The sequence below is a fragment of the Callorhinchus milii genome, unplaced genomic scaffold (assembly GCF_018977255.1).
Source record: "Callorhinchus milii isolate IMCB2004 unplaced genomic scaffold, IMCB_Cmil_1.0 Scaffold18, whole genome shotgun sequence".
Taxonomy (NCBI): Eukaryota; Metazoa; Chordata; class Chondrichthyes; order Chimaeriformes; family Callorhinchidae; genus Callorhinchus; species Callorhinchus milii.
Genome location: NW_024704759.1, coordinates 12,984,672 through 13,003,515, shown reverse-complemented (window position 1 = coordinate 13,003,515; position 18,844 = coordinate 12,984,672). Strand labels below are relative to the sequence as shown.

The window sequence follows — 18,844 nt, the reverse complement described above, 5'->3', positions numbered from 1 at the left end:
TGTACAACGTGTATATATGTATGTGTGTGTATATATGTGTATGTATATGTGTGTGTATAACGTGTATATATGTATAACATATATGTATAACATATGTATAACGTGTGTGTATATATGTATGTATATGTATATATGTGTATAATATATATGTGTGTGCATAATGTGTGTATATATGTGTGTATATATGTGTGTGGGGGGGGGCGAGGAATGAGAGACGACGCTTTCGACGGGAGGAAACTAAAGACACTGAGGAGCGAGCGCAGTCTCTCTCTCTCTCTCCCTTCTCCCGCCTCACACACGGAGACCTCCCCCCCCCCACCCTTTGGCTCAGCTCTTCCACGTACCTTCGCCCGCCGCCATTTTGTCGTCCGTCCAACGGCCGTCGCCGTCATCGTCATCTCCCCCCACCCCTCTCTCTCCCCCCCCCTCTTCCCCCCACGCTAATGCGTGCTACGTCACGGGTTTGCGGGTTTCCCCCATGGCCCCTTGCGCGGAGGAGTGTGCACTACGTCACCGGATCCTGAGTATGGCCGCCATTGGATTAATAAACGTCTGAGGAATCCGTCCGAAGGAGCTGGTTTCAAAGAAGGGGGAGGGGGGCGGGGGAGAGCGCGCGAGAGAGAGAGAGAGAAAAAGAAAAGAGAGAGAAAAAAGCCTCGAGATTCTCGGCCTTTGCAAACCGACTCGTCTCCTCAGTCAAGAACCTAACGTAACCCCCTCCCCCCCCCCTCCCATCCTCCTCCTCCCTCGCCCCGGACCCCTCCACACACACATAAACCTCCCCCCCCCCTCTCTCTCTCTCTCCCTCCTCCTCCTCCTCCTCCTCTCCCCTCTCCTTCACACACACACACACAACCCCCACCCCCGGGACACGCGGACTGTGACTGACTGTGAGGCGAAGTGGGTTTTGGGAAGAGGCCATTGATGAATGATGTCTGCGACAAGCGTTGACCCCCAGGTAGGTAGGGGTGGGGGAGGGGGTAGGAGTGGGGTGGAGGGGGGGCGGGGGGGGCTGGGATAGTAGCCATTCTTTGTTGTTTTTCCCTTCTTCATCTTCATCTTGTCCATCATCCTTCTTGGGTTTCTTTCACCCCCCCCACCTCCTCCCCCCGTCCCTAATCCCTCTCCCCCCACCACCTCCTCCCTCTCCCCCCCACCCCCTAATCCCTCTCCCCCCAACCCCCTAATCCCTCTCCCCCACCACCTCCCTCTCCCCCTCTCCCCCCACCCCCTAATCCCTCTCCCCCCCACCCCCTAATCCCTCTCCCCCACCCCTAATCCCTCTCCCCACCACCTCCCTCTCCCCCTGCCCCCCACCCCCTAATCCCTCTCCCCCCCACCCCCTAATCCTTCTCCCCCTGCCCCCCCCACCTCTTAATCCCTCTCTCCCCCCCCCCACCACCTCCTCTTCCATACACAAACAGAAAAGGCAGACACAGTGTGTTAGAAATCCGCCTCGTAATTTTGTTTGATTTTATTGTGCTGTGTGTGTGTGTGTGTGTGTGTGTAGAAAAGGAAACCCCTGCACTAATGTCTTTTTTTCTTCCTTCCACCTCCACCACCGCCACCCTTTCGCATCCATGTCTGGCGACGCTACAGAGACCAAAGGGACAGGAGAATAAAGGTAGGTAAAAGCTCAGCTCGTCTGGCCTGGCCTGGCCTTGGCCTGGACCGGACCGACCTGGTCTGTCGTGGTTGTGGGGGAGGGAGGTGATAGATAACATGCAAAGTTGGCCATGAGTCGGGGTTTTATTTTATTTCTCTCTGTGTGTCTCTCTCCTCTCCCCCCCCCCTTCCACCCTTTCCCCAGTCAAGGATCCAAGTAAGAAAGAGATCAGTATCTCTCTCTCTTTCTTTCTTTCTCCTCCTTCCCTCCCTCCTCCCGTTTGCTGGTGATCCGTTGTTGGAATAAAATTGGCAGGGAGGTAGATGCTCGGTAAAGTTAAGGGAGTTAAGGCCAAGTTGATGCCCAGATTGAGGAGGGATCGGCCTTCCAGCTTTAGGAATGATTTGTACTGAAGGGGAGGACGTCATTGCTGCGCTCCCTCGGTTTCTTCCTGTGTCGAGAAAACCAGTTCCGAGGAGTTTTTATATGTTTATACACACAAACACGCATTCGAACTATTGAATGAAACTTAGGATATACTGTATTTTTTTTTCTTGTTATTGTAACGATTTGCACTAAACGCCTTTTTTTGGGAGGGGGGTGGGGGGAGAGGGAGGGGAGGGATGTAACATTACATCAACATTTAATGTGATCTTTTATTTTTTTCCTTTTCCCCCCCCTCCCCCAGTGCAAAATGGTTCATTGCATCCAAAGGACACGGTTCATGACAACGATTTTGAGCCATACCTAAGTAGCCAGTCTAATCAGGTGAGTTTAAAATGCCTATTTTCCGTTGGATTTTCTAATGAACACAATCCTTTATTTTTCTGATTCGATTGTAATGAATTATAAAAAGTGGAAAGTGCACAAAGTTTTTAACCTGTGATTCTCTGGGAGGTAAGCAAATGAGCAATGTAAAGAATCTTGTAATCTGTGCATTTTATTGTAAACTTGTTTTAATGTTACAAATTGCAAGCAGTGTCTTAATTTGTTTGGATGCAGATTTACTCTAAGGAATGAAACATTACTGTTACAGGTATTATTTGATTATGGGCCCGGTTACGGTAGATCTGGAAAGGTAATGTTTATGCTAGTAACTTTTCTAACCTTATTTCAATATGTTCACTATGTGGATGCAAAGTTATTAACCAGCACTAAATGTGTGGTGATGTAAATGGCACTTACTAATCTCTATTGCCTTAATTTCTGTTATATATTCATAATTAAGAGCGTTTTAATATAGCCCTAACTTTTAATTGTGCTTTCTACTTCTAAGCAAAATTATAACATATTTTGATTGTGGGCCTTGTCATGCAAATGTACTTTAAACCAGGTTAGTTTGACTCTATTGATGATGAGTTGCAATAGTAATTCTGCAGTTATAAAATATTATGCAGCAATAAAATTATCTTCCTATTGAAAGATGTTACTTTCACTTACTAACTGCAGGTGCTTTGCTGCACTACTAATAGATCACGTTGTTGATACAAAATCTAATTATAATTATCACATGACATTATCTTGAAATCTTATTATCAATATTTGGAAAGATAGGTGGGGTGGGAGAAATTAAATCAGTAGATTATTTTAGAAATTCATTACACAGTATAGATGTTATTGTTGAGTACTAGTTATTTCAGATGTTAAAAAAATAGTTTTAAAGTCTTAACAGGAATAAAAATAATTACAGTATAGCTCTTTGAAATGGATCAAAATGATTGGCTGCTCAGAAAGATCTGCTGAAATGTTTTTGAACTGGAACCAGTGCCCCCAACTGTAAGGTCCTTGCATTCAATTACTACTTTTGGAGAGTGTTGATTGTGGTTTGGAATACAGGACTTTAACTCTAATAAGCTATTCTTTACAAACGCATTAGTTTTCTCATAGCCTTTTCATTATTCCAGTTAATGCATTGTATCTGCAGTATGAAAATTGAATATTGCTGAACTTGGGACAGGATATGCATCCTGTGTACTGAAATCTTGCTATCTAAAAGCCTAATACAGTAGTTGGTATGCTTTTTCTGAGCATCTATACAAAAATGACTAATTCATTCATCAACTGTTGAAATCCGGTTGCTTTTAACGAATGTCTACACATAAGTCCCTCTATAGTTACTTTCCATTATTTTTCTCACCAATAAATTGAATACTTGAATTGGATAGGGGACCACCTATCCTACTAACAAAATTGCACCTGGATTTGCTCCCCAAGGTGTTGCGTTGTAGGTAAATTATAATCGGGTCTGCAGCTATTTCAATAACATTTTCAAGGAACAAATGTATTTCTGTACTTTAGATCATGCCGGTAAAAAAAAGTATTAAAAAAACACTTTTGGAACAAATTTAAATTTCAAAACAAATGTGTGCAATTTGGTCAATTTTAATTGCTGTGTACAAAGAAAGAATTCACTTGATTCCACAGCCTTTGCCTGATCACAGATCCTTGTTTAAAAAATTTCAAACTTTTAAAATAAAATATTTTTGGCCCTCAAAGTGTAACATAATACAGCAATGCCATCACCCTTCTTTGTTTGGGAAACTAAGTAGGTGATTTCAAAACTCTATGCAACATTTGTTTAGTGTGAATAGAGCAATGGTATGGCTGGCTGTTAGTTAACATTTGCAATGAAGCTTGTATCTGTTAGTCACTCATTAAAATAGGTAATTATAATAACTGCACTTTGGCATTTTGTTGAAAATCAATGTACACAACACATCCTCTTTTTGAACTTCTTATTTTTCAAACCAGAATTTAATTGTATTAGTAAAATGACTCCATAACATTATGAGTTTGTTTATTGTGAACAACTAATTGGTGCGAAATATAAAGCAACTCTTGCTATATGCTCTGATTTTGAATAAGTTCCCGTATAGCAAGGATTTACTGTGGACCAATGCAAAACCAGAAACGCGGTACACTTTTGGCACTGGTTGTCCATCTTCCTGCGTTTCTGCGGGAAAGTGCTAGTGATATCACTTCCTGCAGCTGGACTACGCGCTCAAAGTGTTGCTGAAGTCACTTTGGGTATCACAGAGCACTTCTGTGCTATCGAGTAGTCCCCCTAAATTTACTTAAATCCTATCTAATTGTGGCAGGAAAGCAAGTGTTTGAGTAATAAGCCATAAATGTTAATATCTAAACATTTAATTAATACATTTGGATGCTGTGGAGTCCTGTAGCTCAGTGGTTAGAACACTCGCTTTGCAAGTGAGAGACCTGAGTTCAATTCCAGGCAGAGGGCGAAACCTTGGGCAAGTTTCCTTACTCCACACAGAGCCTAATAATAATCCCTCCAAACCCAAAACAATAATAAATTGGTCATTTTCAATCTACGACTGTTTGTGGGACATTGCTGTGCGCAATTGGCTGCCGCGTTCGCCCACAAATATACAGTCAATTCACTTTACAGTATATTCTGTGAAGCGCTTTGGGACGTCCTCCCGACGTGAAAAGCGCTATATCAAATGCAAGGATTATTATTATTATAATATAATCGCGGTGGCGGTAGTTGTGAGCCATAACCACTTAATTGAAAAGGGCAGATAGTTTTGGTTTTCAAAAAATTTGACTTAGACTTAATAAGTGAAATTCTAACTAAATTGTGCAAAATAACTCAGATATTCCAAAGGTACTTATTCATAATTATCGTGGATATGTTTTTTTAAAAAATCAACAATTCACTTGGAAACTAAATTTGTAGCTGTGTTAATTTGTATAATAGAGAATAAAACTCCAGACCCTCCTCTTCAACCGTGCTTTCGATCACCCTGCTAACCCCCTCCTCTCCACCCTCCCCAATCCCAACCCGCAGCTCGAGTCCGTAACACTGACTGTCCAGCGCCTTGGGTCCTCCCGACGTGAAGAGCGCTATTCAAATGTAATTTTGTTGTTGCGAAACTGACTATAATGTGTCTTTGGATACATAAAATCTTAATTGGTATGATAGATACAGTTTGTAAAATAACTGCTGGTGTTTGACATTTAATTTCACGAAAATTACTTTTAGTTAGGTAACCATTTAGTTACATAAATGCATTAAATATATTTGTTTTCCTGTTAATCTGATTGGGTATGAATTTAAAATTGGAAAATGTACATAATCCCCAATTGTGTGTGCTCTGTGAAATTAATGTCTCACTCCCCCTCGATTTTTTTTTAATGAAGCCAGAAAGGTTTTAATATGGTGGTTGGGTGGGGTGGGGGGGGGGGGGGTGGCAAACTTGAGTGCAATTTTGTTTTTGTTGTATGGAATTAATTTTCCATTCTGTACTTTGATCAAGCAGAAAATACCGAGTATCGAGTCAGTGAATTTAGTATTTATGTTTTTAAAACAAGACTGAATTGTATGAAGGAAGTTAGGCTTTTAAAAAATGAGTTTTTCAAAGAATAGAGAAGATTTGAAAATGCCATTGTTTAATTGCAGTCCTATTTTCTAAATACCTCTAATTCTTTCTTTACCGTTCCTTTGTCTTCGCCTCCCATCTCACTTTGACTGCTTCCCTCGCTCGGCAAACTGTTCCAGGATGCCATGTTCTTAATGATGTAGTTAAAACTAACCTGCTTCAACACCATTGCTCTTCTGAGCTGATGACCTTCTTCTTTGTTCTAGATGAACTGATTATAATGTATTGCTTGATTCTAACTTATCTATTTCTGTACAAGTTCCGCATGGCTTTATTTCCAAGCGATTCACTTTGTCAGCCAAAAGTCACTCTTCAATAAGAGCCAAATACCTAACTTTCTCTTCTCGTTCTCTATCTCTCTTCTTCTCTTCGCCCTCGCCCCCTCCCCCAAGAAAACCCCCTGATTCTTTCAGCCAATGGTTTAAACCATGCAATTGAATGACTTTGTTTGGAATGCCCTTTTTTAGAAAACATATTTTAATCATTAGGTTCAGATGTGGTGTCGGCTGCTACATCAAATGTCACTTGATCAGTTGACCTTTTAGTTGGTCTTAAAGGGCTCATTACTAAAATAACTTGTACATGCATAACTGAGATCATTAATATAACCTCATCTTCCTCACACATATGATGTCTGGACTGGATTTAATAAGGCTAACTTTTTTTTAAAAAATGTGATTAACCACTGCAGATGTAATGTTTGTGGCTAACGAGCACAGTTTTATGCTCCAGCTTTGTCCAACGCAGAAAGCCATGTCATTGTCAAATTATCTTCACTGGGTTAGTGATGGTCTTACAGAATAATAAAAACTTTGGGAAAGAAAATATCTGTTGATATCCTGAAGCTTTCCAGTTGCCAGGCCTTAAGATTTTGTCAATTTCTTACTATTTTAATGGATGCTTTTTTTCCCAGAAAGCTTAGGAATTAAACTGTTAATGTGAACAAGGGCATTAACAGAGTCCGATAAATATCCAAACCACAAGGTATAGCTGAAGTGTTTATTAAGCTTGTGTAAACTCCACAGTGTGCTAAGTTTATCCTCTACTGGAAAAATTTTTTTTTTCAGAATTTGTATGCAACTTTATTAAAATTGTGGAATGTTTACTGTAAGAGCACCATCTGATACTGATTATACAAATCAGGAAAGTCCCACGTTCACCTTGTGGACTGCAGGTTTCAGCGAGGCAGGTGGTGAGCACATTACAAGTGGCCTTAATGTCCCTGACTAGGAATTCTTCTTACAATTGAATAATTTGCTTGACACTTATTGTCTTGGTTCTCGTACGAAAAATGTCCATTTCGGTGAGCTACTGAAAGGGCGCCAGCATTTGAATATTTGCCTTTATAATGTATCAATGGTAAAGGAGGAGGTTGAACATATGTTGAATGATAAAGTACAGATACACCTTGAGGTGAGACATGAATCTCTGATCACTGAACAAGGCATTGTAACATACAATAGGTATACGCAGCCTTGGCGCCAGTGTGTTCTGTTGCTTATCAGCTTGAAAACATTGTTTCAGCGTCTGTTTGTTTAAAATAGGTCCTGTTATTTGTTTTTCTTTTAATCTGGACTGATTAAAATTGTAATAATTGCCATGGGGGAGGGCTACAAAGTGTCTCAGCACAAGCAGGAGTAGCCAAAGGTCTGTTTGTTTTAAGTTAATTTGAGAATAGTAATTCAGTTCCGTGCTGTGAAACTTCTGTAAAAGCAGAGATCTCCCGATTCTACAGTATGTCACAAAGCCTGTTTTTCAAGTACATTTACAGGGTAATCTGTTGCTATTCTGGATTTCTATTCTATCCTTTACTGTCTAGTCATAGTGTAATATCATACCATACTTTCATCACAGAGCTTGTTTATTATTTGCAATCTTGTTGCATCACTAGGTTGAATTCCACAAATAAGGGAAGGGAATTTCTTCATTTTATTTTAAAACTGCACATCTATGATGAGACAGGATCTGTTTTTGGCCAATTTCTCCTCTCCTGAAACCACTTAAGCTTCCTAGACGATGACTCTGCTACAGATCCAGGGCCACCCCCACATTTTTCCCAAGTGGTCAAGGTTTTATCTGTGAACTCAGACAGTTGGGATTGTTAACACGTTGTTTGAATATTGGAGGCAGTGGGGGGGGAGGACAAGGGGAGGAGACATCAAAGTTGAGCTTCGACCTGTCCTTGGTGCCCATATACAACAGGGCATTAGATAATGTTTAGAAGGGGGGATTTCTGGCTGAATTATATAAACGTTGGGTTTCGGAGACTCATTGTCTTCTTTTTCAGGGCAAGAACCATAATTGTTCAGTTACGTTGGCTTTTTAGAATCCCAAATGATGCATAATGCCTTGCGTGGGAAATATGTCTTTAAACAACTATGTGAGCACTTCCTGTTTGGTTGTTTATTTAGGTCAAAACAAAATGTGGTGACTTCAGTTGTATTATCACCGACAAAGTATGTTGTCATAATAATAATACTGTATACTTTACAGTATATCCTGTTCACAAAGCTGTTACTGCCAGCAAAGGCACCAAAGATGCTATGCTTAATATCAACTGGAATTTCAGACCAGATGCACTAAACAATCTGGAGATTGTCATTACATCTGGTAGCTGATACTGTATATGATATTAGAGATGCATGTTAAAATGGCACCTCCTTGCCTAATTTGCACTCATCAGTGCCATTGCTAACATTACAACTAGGGAAAAAATAGTCTGTATATGCATCATCACTTTATAAGGTCAGCATACCATTTCTTCTCATTTCACATCTGGAATAAGATTAAGGTACTACAGTACATTTAGTTTTGCAAGGAACATTGCAATCACTGGATGCAACATTTTAAACTGAGATTTTAAAATACTATATTTCCAGAAATTACTGATTTGTTCTGATTTCTGATGAAGGACTGGATCTGTTGCTTGGTAAATTTGTGAAAAGAAAGTTTAAGCTCCTCCCCACACACAATTTTTATTTGCTTCCCCCCCCCACCCCTTTCCCATAGGAAGATGTCTGCCCTTCTCAGAAACTTAATGGAGGAGGGTTTGAATCTTTGTCTCTAATCAATAGTAACCTGAGTGATTTTGATCTCCTGAAACATTACTGCTTAGTGACAATAACATTGCAACATTTTCAGACTTAAGAATTTTGATTGATGTTGGATAACTATACACAAAAATACGAAATATTGTTGAAATTTGATTTTCTTTTCCTGTTAATGCTCAATTTTATTGAATTCGGGTAAACAATATGTATGTGTTTTGGCAAACTGGTTGCAGTTTAACAGGTCATCCTTGTCTCTTCTCTCACCCTGATATAGTACTTTAGCAAACCTACCAATCAATATGTAATCCACATCTCTATATTGTATTGTGAACCCTCATTGAAATTCATTGTCCCTTTTTCGGACAGGAAATTATATATGCAGTCCCAAAGCAAAATGATGGTGCTGGTAGAGTTTGTAATAGTTTTTTTTAAAAAAATCGGTTTTAAAATTCACTGAATTGGTGATTTTACTATTAATAATTATTAAAAGGTCTTTAAAAGAGACAAGGTACTACATGGGAGAGAGAATTGAAATATTATGAATGTGTTACTCCAAATAATATACTGTGGCTCTTTAATCTTAGTTTTTTTAATCAACAGAACAACAGCTATCCTTCAATGACTGACCCATATCTGTCAAGTTATTATGCCCCGTCCATTGGATTTTCATATTCTCTTAGTGAAGCAGCGCCCTGGTCCACCGGTGGAGACCCTCCGATTCCATATTTAACGACCTATGGACAGCTGAGCAATGGAGATCATCATTTCATGCACGATGCTGTATTTGGCCAGCCTGGGGGATTGGGTAATACCCCTTATTTGAACCAACATAGATTCAACTTTTTTCCTGAAAACCCAAGCTTCTCTGCTTGGGGAACAAGCGGATCTCAGGGACAGCAAACACAGAGCTCAGCATATGGCAGTAGCTATAGTTACCCACCTAGTTCTTTGGGTGGAACAATTGTAGATGGACAGGCAGGATTTCCCAATGATACTTTGAATAAGGCACCAGGCATGAATAGCATTGAACAGGGCATGGTTGGACTAAAGATTGGTGGAAGTGTGACATCCTCTGGCGTGAAGACTGTAGGATCTGTTGTAAACAGTCCAGGGATGACCAACACCGCACCTGGGGATGGTGGCTCAACAGTTGGTGTATCAGCTCCCAAGCCAACATCCTGGGCTGCCATTGCGAGTAAACCAGCTAAGCCTCAACCAAAACTAAAACCAAAGACTGGAGCAGCAGTAGGAGGTTCCACATTACCTCCACCCCCTATAAAACACAATATGGACATTGGTACCTGGGACAACAAAGGACCTGTGCCTAAAGCTGCTCCCGCGCAGCAGGCCCCGAATACTCAGGCAGTTCCTCAGCAGCAGGTAACCCAGCCCCCTCCAGTTCAGCAACTGCAACTGGCACAGCAACCGTATCCCAATCCTCAGCAACCACCGCAAAACCGCTGGGTAGCCCCTCGCAATAGAGGTGCAGCATTCGGTCAGAATAGTGGAACTGGTAATGAAAACAACACAGCAGGTAACGCACCCATTAGCTCTCCACCGAGCAACGAAACTCATCCCGTCCTCGAGAAACTGAAGGCTGCCTACAGCTACAACCCAAAAGACTTTGACTGGAATCTTAAAAATGGCCGGGTGTTTATCATCAAGAGCTATTCTGAGGATGACATCCATCGCTCCATCAAGTACTCCATCTGGTGCAGCACCGAGCACGGCAACAAACGCTTGGACAGTGCTTATCGATCGATGGCTGGGAAAGGTCCGGTTTACTTGTTGTTCAGTGTAAATGGCAGTGGACATTTTTGTGGAGTGGCAGAAATGAAATCGGCAGTGGACTACGGTACATGTGCCGGAGTTTGGTCACAGGACAAGTGGAAGGGCAAATTTGACGTAAAGTGGATCTTTGTAAAGGACGTGCCCAATAACCAACTGAGGCACATTCGTTTGGAAAACAATGATAACAAACCAGTCACTAACTCTCGGGACACGCAGGAGGTTCCTTTAGAGAAAGCCAAGCAAGTGCTCAAAATTATTGCTACTTACAAGCATACCACCTCAATTTTTGATGACTTTTCACATTATGAAAAGCGTCAGGAAGAGGAGGAAGTTGTGCGTAAGGTAAGTCAAGTTGCGCCAATTGTACGTTTCTGATTCAGCCGTTAGATGATGCTGACATTTTGGTGTAGAGTTTGCTTTCTGTGAAGTAGTTGCACTTATTAGGCTTAAATTTCACTAACCAATTTAACTTTGGATTGTTGCGTAAGAAAGAGACTATAACAGTTTTTTTCTAAAATTATCTATAGCTGTTGCAATTTGCATTGCATGTGGGATTGTAAAACATGTCGCTTTTCAGGATCATTTGCAGAATAAAAATGAGGCAAATAGTCTTTAGAACTCTTCAGAATAGGAGTATTCTACAATAATTGAAAAAGTTCTGGCAGTGTACTCCTTCCCACCCATCACACTTAAGTTTTTAATGTTTTACGGTTTGAATTTTCGATTCCTGGGAAGTGAGAAATGAGAGAAAACATTTAGAAATTATTTAGCTGAATAGTTGTCATAGGTTTTTGATAGAATAGTGATGATCATTTGACTGAATAATTGGCATCTCCTTTGAAACACTATTTCAAATATGGCAAGTTTCAGAAGATTCTTATTGTATTCACCTGCTTTACAAAATAATATACTTATTTTCTTGAAGTTTGTATGTAATGCATTGTGTTCATGATCTATGAAATTAAAATTACAGTTGTTGAAAATGTTTGAAGTTCTGGTTAAATTACCCACAACATATGCTCGGGAATGCAATCAAAACTCCACCGTAAATTTCAATCCTAGATTTGAATTACAAACATAATGTACTTGGAAACATTTTTAGCAGTGTTTAACTATAAACTTCTCATCTTTATTCACTTATATGTAATAATCTGCAGGTAATTTCACAAACTTGAAAGTAGGTATGAACAAAATCATTTAATCCAAATTACTTCAGACTATGCAAAAATCCCATGCACAACATGTAACTGAAAATGCTGTTAAGTGTATTTAAAGATATGTATTGAAATGTGTCTAAATTCCTAAACGTGGTGCATTGAAAATCATAGTAAATAAATATTACTATGGGGGGAAGTGTTACCAATATAAATCCTTGTTGATAAATTTCACAGGATTTTATTTAAAGCAAAGCTCATCTTCTCCCTCTCCACATCTTTGAAAAAACAAATCATAATTGAAGGGATACATGGAATGCAGAAGACTAGTGTTCCCTATATTCGAATACTTTTTAGAAATTGTCAGGCAGAGGGCATGTCTGTTACCAAATGAGTGCCTATGGCCCACGCTATCTATCAGTAGACGACTAAATGGCACTGTATTGGTGGTGGAGGATTCTCCCACGCTGATGTTCCTACTTCTGTAGCAGGAGTCATCATTTCAAGGTATTTCTGCAAAATGACAGTCTACTGGTCCCGAGAAGGACACTTCAATTAATAACTGTTCCTCACATGGTGGGGGGATCTTCCATATAAAATGCTAAGTGATTTTTTTATGGTGCCCCTCATCGACTCTCCAGTAGTAATGTTTCTCTTATGTGATGTGTTTGTAGTTTAACTCGTTTTGATAACGTTACATAACTGGTGCACATTTGTAGATGCTCGGTCTGCTGTGAACATTTCCTTGTACTTTGAAATAGTCGTTGATAATTTCAAGTGCAGGCAGTTGATAATTCAAGCACTAAAATCCGTTAGTTTTTCTTAACCATCAAAGTGACAATTTAGGTGTGATACAATGCGGTGTACTGCCACTTTTAAACTTAAGCCACATGGCAGGCATATAGTTATGCTGTTGTTTTGGCGGGACTGACAGTTCAAGTAATTAAAACAGTGCAAGTTTCATTTGCAAAACAGTGGCTACAAATTCAGTTAAAAGCGCATTGTTTTGGGCTAGTGGCCAAATTTTAGTATTGGTGGTGGAGGATTCCTTTCTGATATTCATTCACGGGAACCAAACTCCTCATGTCCAGCAGTAACATTCACTATATTTTGATACATGTATATTTAGTGATTCAATTGTGTTTGAAGAAGTTTAAATCTTTATAGTCAAATACATATTTACAGTGTACTTATTTTGGTTCGTTGCTTGTAAAGCAAAAATATTGCTGCTACCTTGGTTCATCCTGTAGCAGAGGCAGCAAATCAGTAATGAGCAATGTTAATTTAGAGGATTTTCCATAATCTTTACAGTAGAATATTAGACTGTTACATTTCGGTCATTTCGATTTAATTTAGCAATTTTTTTTATGGAACCTGAGACTTAACAAACACAAAAGTTTGTGATCATTCAAATTTCCAATGATATTCCCTTTCGTTTGCCCATAACATCTGCATAGAAACAGGACCAAAAGAAAAATATATATATATACAATATTAAGATACTACAGTCTGGCTTGAATAGGATAGGCCTGTTTCTTTTTAGTTCAGTGGACAACTATTGCTGAATATTTTTGTAACATTCTTGAATAACTTCAAATCCTTGGGCTATTTTAAAGTCTTGATATTTTAGTTAAATTAATTTAATTAATTGAATAACTCCATTCCATTTTTTTAATCATGGAATTTCTTTAATGGAAAGATAAACTAAAATTCACTGGGTCATCAGCATTAGAATATATTGGTTTTTTAAAATATATATTTGATTTCACACTGTCTTTAATTTGTAATTCTATGGTACTTTATAGATTTTTAGGTTAATTTTTCTCATTCGATATAAATGTTTGGTCCATGTTTCAACCTAGCAAGCTAGAAAAGGTATTCATATATTTGCTGAGCTTTTAAGTTTAATCATAGGGAACAAAACTTTAATTATTGTTGCCATTGTAATTACTTCCTTCAGAATTTGTTCCAAAATCTGACCATTTCCTAGCAGTAAATTGATGTAGCTCAGTGTCACTCAGCTAGTGAGCTCAGGCCAGCCAATTGTTGGCCATATTTATAACTGGGTTTGTTTCTTTGCTGTACTGATATTTTTCAGGACTTTAAGCATGTCCCTACCTTTTAAGAACAAAATCCCAAATCTATCATACAGTAGTAGGCCATTCCATCCTTTTTTTTAGTTTTTGCTTTCATCTGCATGACTGTTTATCTACTGGCAATCACACTGGTTTGTCCTGTTAGTTGGTAAATTGTCAGCTCTGGCTGGGTTTAAAAGACGGGACATTAACATGACTTGTGAAAATATCTATGCCGTGGATTGTTCTGACTGAGGAGAAAAACCTTGACAAGGGTTCCTAAATTTGTGGGTGGGGAAAGGAGAGCAAGTGAGACATACGCTAAAAGAAATGGTTTAAAGATATTAAATGTATTGAATGTCAGAGCTCCCCACAATAATAGTTAATTATAAATCACATTGGTCTTGTATAATATTGCTTTCTTAAAACCAATAACCACAAATACATGGCACATCTGATTCAGCCTTTATTTGACAAAGATTTTTTTTTCAAAGCATTGTAATGGGTATATACAGAAAATGTATTAAAGTAAAGTATTTGTGAAAGTATAGTTCAGTTACTTGCACAATGGCGATTGCTGATTTATAGATACGAGGGAGATATTTTCGTTGAATAGTCCTTTTGGTGTATGGGATTTAAGTTACTTATCATAATACACATTGTGAAAAATCAATTGGACATGCCTTTTTGTTTTAACTTTCTAGGACAAAGTTTCTCTGCCAGTGGCTACTCATTATTTACAAGGTAAATATGATGAAAAAAATAATTAAAAGTCGTTCTGGACTTCAGAAGCTTACCTTCTTAGGATTTGTAATCCAGAATTAGAATAATAGAAGCCGATCCTACTCAGACCAGACTGGTATCTTGTGGCAGATGTCTGTCTGTCTGTCTGTCTGTCGGTCGGTTGGTTAGCTTGGCCTCTCTAACCTTTCTCTATTAGTATTCTGCAATTGTTAACATTTCCCTTTACTGCTAATCTTACTTTTTAAAAAAATTAAAGAGTGATTGACAGTTTTTTTTAGTCGAGGATAGAAAACCGCATAAACGTTGGAAGAGGCCGCAAAGACTGAAGTATTTCAGGAATGGTTCATAACCTATTCTTAGACCCAGAGATCAAATCAACCACGAGGACATGAGAAGGAAGTCCTCGTGTTGAACAGCTGCCATAGAAAAATAGTATAATTATAAAATCCATCACAAAGTTTGGTAAATGTATCCACCTTTTTTTTAAAAAAAATCAATTAAGTGCCACACTTTAATGTGAGTAAACACTTGCACGTGGACTAAGAGGAGCTCTCAACATGACACTGAGTGTGAGGCAGATCTTAGCTTTCTCTCCTTTATGGTGTCTTTGTCTTCCTGATGCATGTTAGATAGTTTGGGAAAGGAGAAATATCACCATGATTTAGAGTGGGATTGATGGAGATCAAGTAGCACATTACCAGACACATCATTCTTGTTAATCAATGTTGCATAATGTAAGGGAAAAATTGAGGGGGAAGTAAATGTCTTCTAAAATGGAGATGGAAGTTAAAAGGTTCCTATTTATTTTAATGCAGTAACTTGTTTTCATGAAAATCTGTATATCCCCATTTAATCTTTTTAAAATCAAAAATGAAATTTTCTATTTTGTTTCCTCCATAAAATTGGTATCCACCTGAAGCCAGCTTGCCCTGTTTTGAGTATATTATTCCATTAAGAATGCATTGCACACCTTGCCTCTTTTCTGTGTCTTATATTGTACCTTATATGGTCTGTCCAGTTCTTTCTCCTGTTCTTGGTATCGCTTGTTTGTGGTGCACTCGGTACTGTCCATTTTCAGCCTTTAAAGCACAATTTTCCCTGCCCATACGTGTATTTTGAAATTCTAGCATTAAAAATTGGGTTAATTACAGGAAGGCTTTCCTTTCTGCTGACTTCACGAGCACCTCCCATTTTGTCAAAAAAATTCCAAAGAATTTTAAACCTGTGGGACAAATTACTGTCACTGATCAAAAAATCCAAAGTACCTGAACCAAATCACATGATAAATTCAGATGAAGAAGAAGGTGAATCAGCCCATTTTATCTTCTATTTCAAGAATACTAACCCTATCATCTTCCCATGTAGACATCAAACTGTTTCTTAAATGAGCCAGTATTCTGATCTCTGCCACTCTTTCTGGTAACTCATTTCAATGTTGATTACCCTTTGTGTAAAGAATAACTTCCTGGCGTCTGTTTTAGAATTACTCATAATAATCTTGTCTTGGTGCCTTGATGTATCTGATGGTATAACTGATTCTCTGAACTGTCTTATGCATGCGTTTCATCATCTCGCTTCTCTTTGGCTTTGAGCCATGTGGGTCCCGTCAGCCAAACATCAGCTCTTGTCCTGTTTGTTTGCTTGGGTAAGCTTTAATATGAAGCTTAAAATCTCTACGTGTTGGTCCTTTTGTTGATCTGGATCACCTCTTTAGCCAGGTATAGTGGTGCCAAGACAGACATTAAAAATGGTTCATAGTTTGTGTTTTAGTGTCAGTGTAAATGCCAGCATTAGCTGCTTAGGATGCTCCCATAGGAGGTGGTTTAGAAATGAATGAATCATTAACCAATCTCAGAAACCATTGATCTTGTGTGAGAGCAAAGTACAAACTGCTTCCATTTTCTCTGTGTCCTATTGTGTGACCTCCCATTCTAAATCTGCAGATAAGGTTTTTGCCTTATCTGCAGTTTTTAAAAAAAAATCTTTTGGCCATTGTCTATTCTCACTTGATTTCTCTGGGATTTCTGCTGAATATGGGGTCACTGCTTCTTGAAGTGATCATCACATGCCAACTTTTGTTCATTGTCCAATCGCCCTTCGATGCAGATAGAGGAAGGGATTTGTGTGTGTACAGGGATTTGGCCTTAAAAAAAACTTTGTAAAAACTTTTGAAATTGTTTTTGCTAGGCAAAGTTAATGGCAATTGATTATTACTGTAGTGTGTAACATGTAAAAAAAAAAAGGAAGGTCTCCTGGTGAGGTGGATGACTTACTATTTCCTTAAAAGGTCCAACATGCTGGAACCATCACAGTAAGACAATGACTCACGGTGTCTCATTTCTCATAATTTATACTTTTAAATTGGTCGATTTAAAGTCACTCTAGGGCATACAGTTGTTTCCAGATGCTTCACTAGTCACTGACAGCCCAACTCAAAACTAATGAGAATCTTTTTGAAATGAAAACACGAGTGGTATTACTTGTGTCTGTAAGTCAGATGCTCTGCGTGTTCAGATGAAGCGTTTGGTCTGAGGACTGGGATTTAGTTCTAAGTACACCACAGCACTCGTGCGGATTTTAAAAAAGAAAAGTGGTTTAACCATATGTCATGTTTTCTAAAACTTTCACATTGACACTTATGATCATAAATAACGGTTTGATGTTTTTAATAGCCATTTGTCAAATTAAAACCATGAGAATTTTTTTTAAAAAAGAAAATTGTTTGAGAATCTGAAAAGGATGATTGATAGTTATTTTATGCACAATTGCTTTGATTTTTTGATAATTTACATGTTTTAATCTTTCTCTTTCTCCGCAGGAGCGCCTGAATCGAAACAAATGATAAGAAAACATTTGACTTGATGAACTAACAAAACTGATAACCTGATGTTGTGATCCAGCATCAGAACAAAAAAAATCAAAGCTTTCTGCTCCAGTGATATCTTTATGTGCAGGGGAATTAAGCTACATCACGTTTTTAATACATTTCTTTTTTTCTCCTTTTTTTGCCCAGACTGGTCTGCATTTTGTTTGTAATTTTGCACCTAAATGCTGTAGCAGTCACTGGTAACTTCTGTTACACTGAAGCTTTAGCCTGCATTTGTTTAGCAATCCTGAGAAGATGAGCTCTTCGTGCTCCTTTTATGGGAAATATTACTGCATCAGCCTTATGTAGTTTTGGATGATGTGATGCTTTCAACGTTACTAGTTTTTGGTGATATGTGTGTTAACTTTGAGCTTTCTGGTGTTCTTTTTGAGTCGCTGTTAATTTACATTCTTTCATGAAAATCCCAAGGCCATTTTTTTCCTTCTGTAAAGCTGAGCTTTAATGTAGGGGCAAATAGTGGAAACGATGGTTCATGTCTCAAATATAAAAATTGATGCAAACGTCTCTTGATTCTTCTGGGATGAAATATTTTGATTGTTTTTTCTGTCTGAAAGCTGTACTTTGCTGTACTGTATGTTCTGTGGAATGAGGGAACCATTGAAATTGCTACCGACTGGATAAAGCATGAAACGGTGCTCATGCCTGTTGCTTTAGTACACAGAAACTTGCACGTGTTTATTGTAGAGGAACTTTACTATCGTTAGAAAGCAAACAATTAACTCTTCTGAACCTAGTTACAAAAATGGACCTCAACTTTAAAAAAATAAACTATCATTTAGACTTATATTTAGACAATTTTAGTTATGTCTATGAAATATTGCCTGTAAGGTAAATGAACATCATTGGGTTGATTTTCTTTCCTCTAGGAGAATACAAGCCTTAATAAACAATATCTATTTAGCAAGCACAAGTGATCTGTTTTTCAATGGTTATATTCATTTTGTCTTCACATTCATGTGGCAATAAACAAAAAACTATCATGCAAACTTTGCTATGGAAAGATAATTATTTGGAATGCTGGCGCCATGTATGAATTGTATTGAGCTTTTAGCGCATCCAACTTTTCATTTAAAAGCCGTTCAGAGTTGTAAGCCTTAGAATTCTTTCATTGGACAGTGCTTTGTCTGGTGG

The 18,844-nt window shown here is 38.6% G+C and overlaps 1 protein-coding gene across 2 annotated transcripts; it reads left to right on the top strand.

Moving 5' to 3' along the window:
- The first annotated feature begins 485 nt into the window (after positions 1–485).
- ythdf1 (YTH N(6)-methyladenosine RNA binding protein 1) lies at positions 486–18,623 on the top strand. 2 transcript variants are annotated; one of them, XM_007911109.2, is made up of 7 exons: positions 486–958; positions 1,600–1,624; positions 2,295–2,374; positions 2,643–2,684; positions 9,663–11,195; positions 14,787–14,826; positions 17,645–18,623. In XM_007911109.2, the coding sequence occupies exons 1-7, from the start codon at positions 929–931 to the stop codon at positions 17,686–17,688; spliced, it is 1,794 nt and encodes a 597-aa protein (XP_007909300.1). In that variant the 5' UTR covers positions 486–928; the 3' UTR covers positions 17,689–18,623. The 2 variants fall into 2 exon arrangements, with proteins under 2 accessions (XP_007909300.1, XP_042197689.1); XM_042341755.1 differs by lacking the exon at positions 14,787–14,826 and having other exon boundaries at positions 487–958.
- Positions 18,624–18,844: the final 221 nt, after the last annotated feature.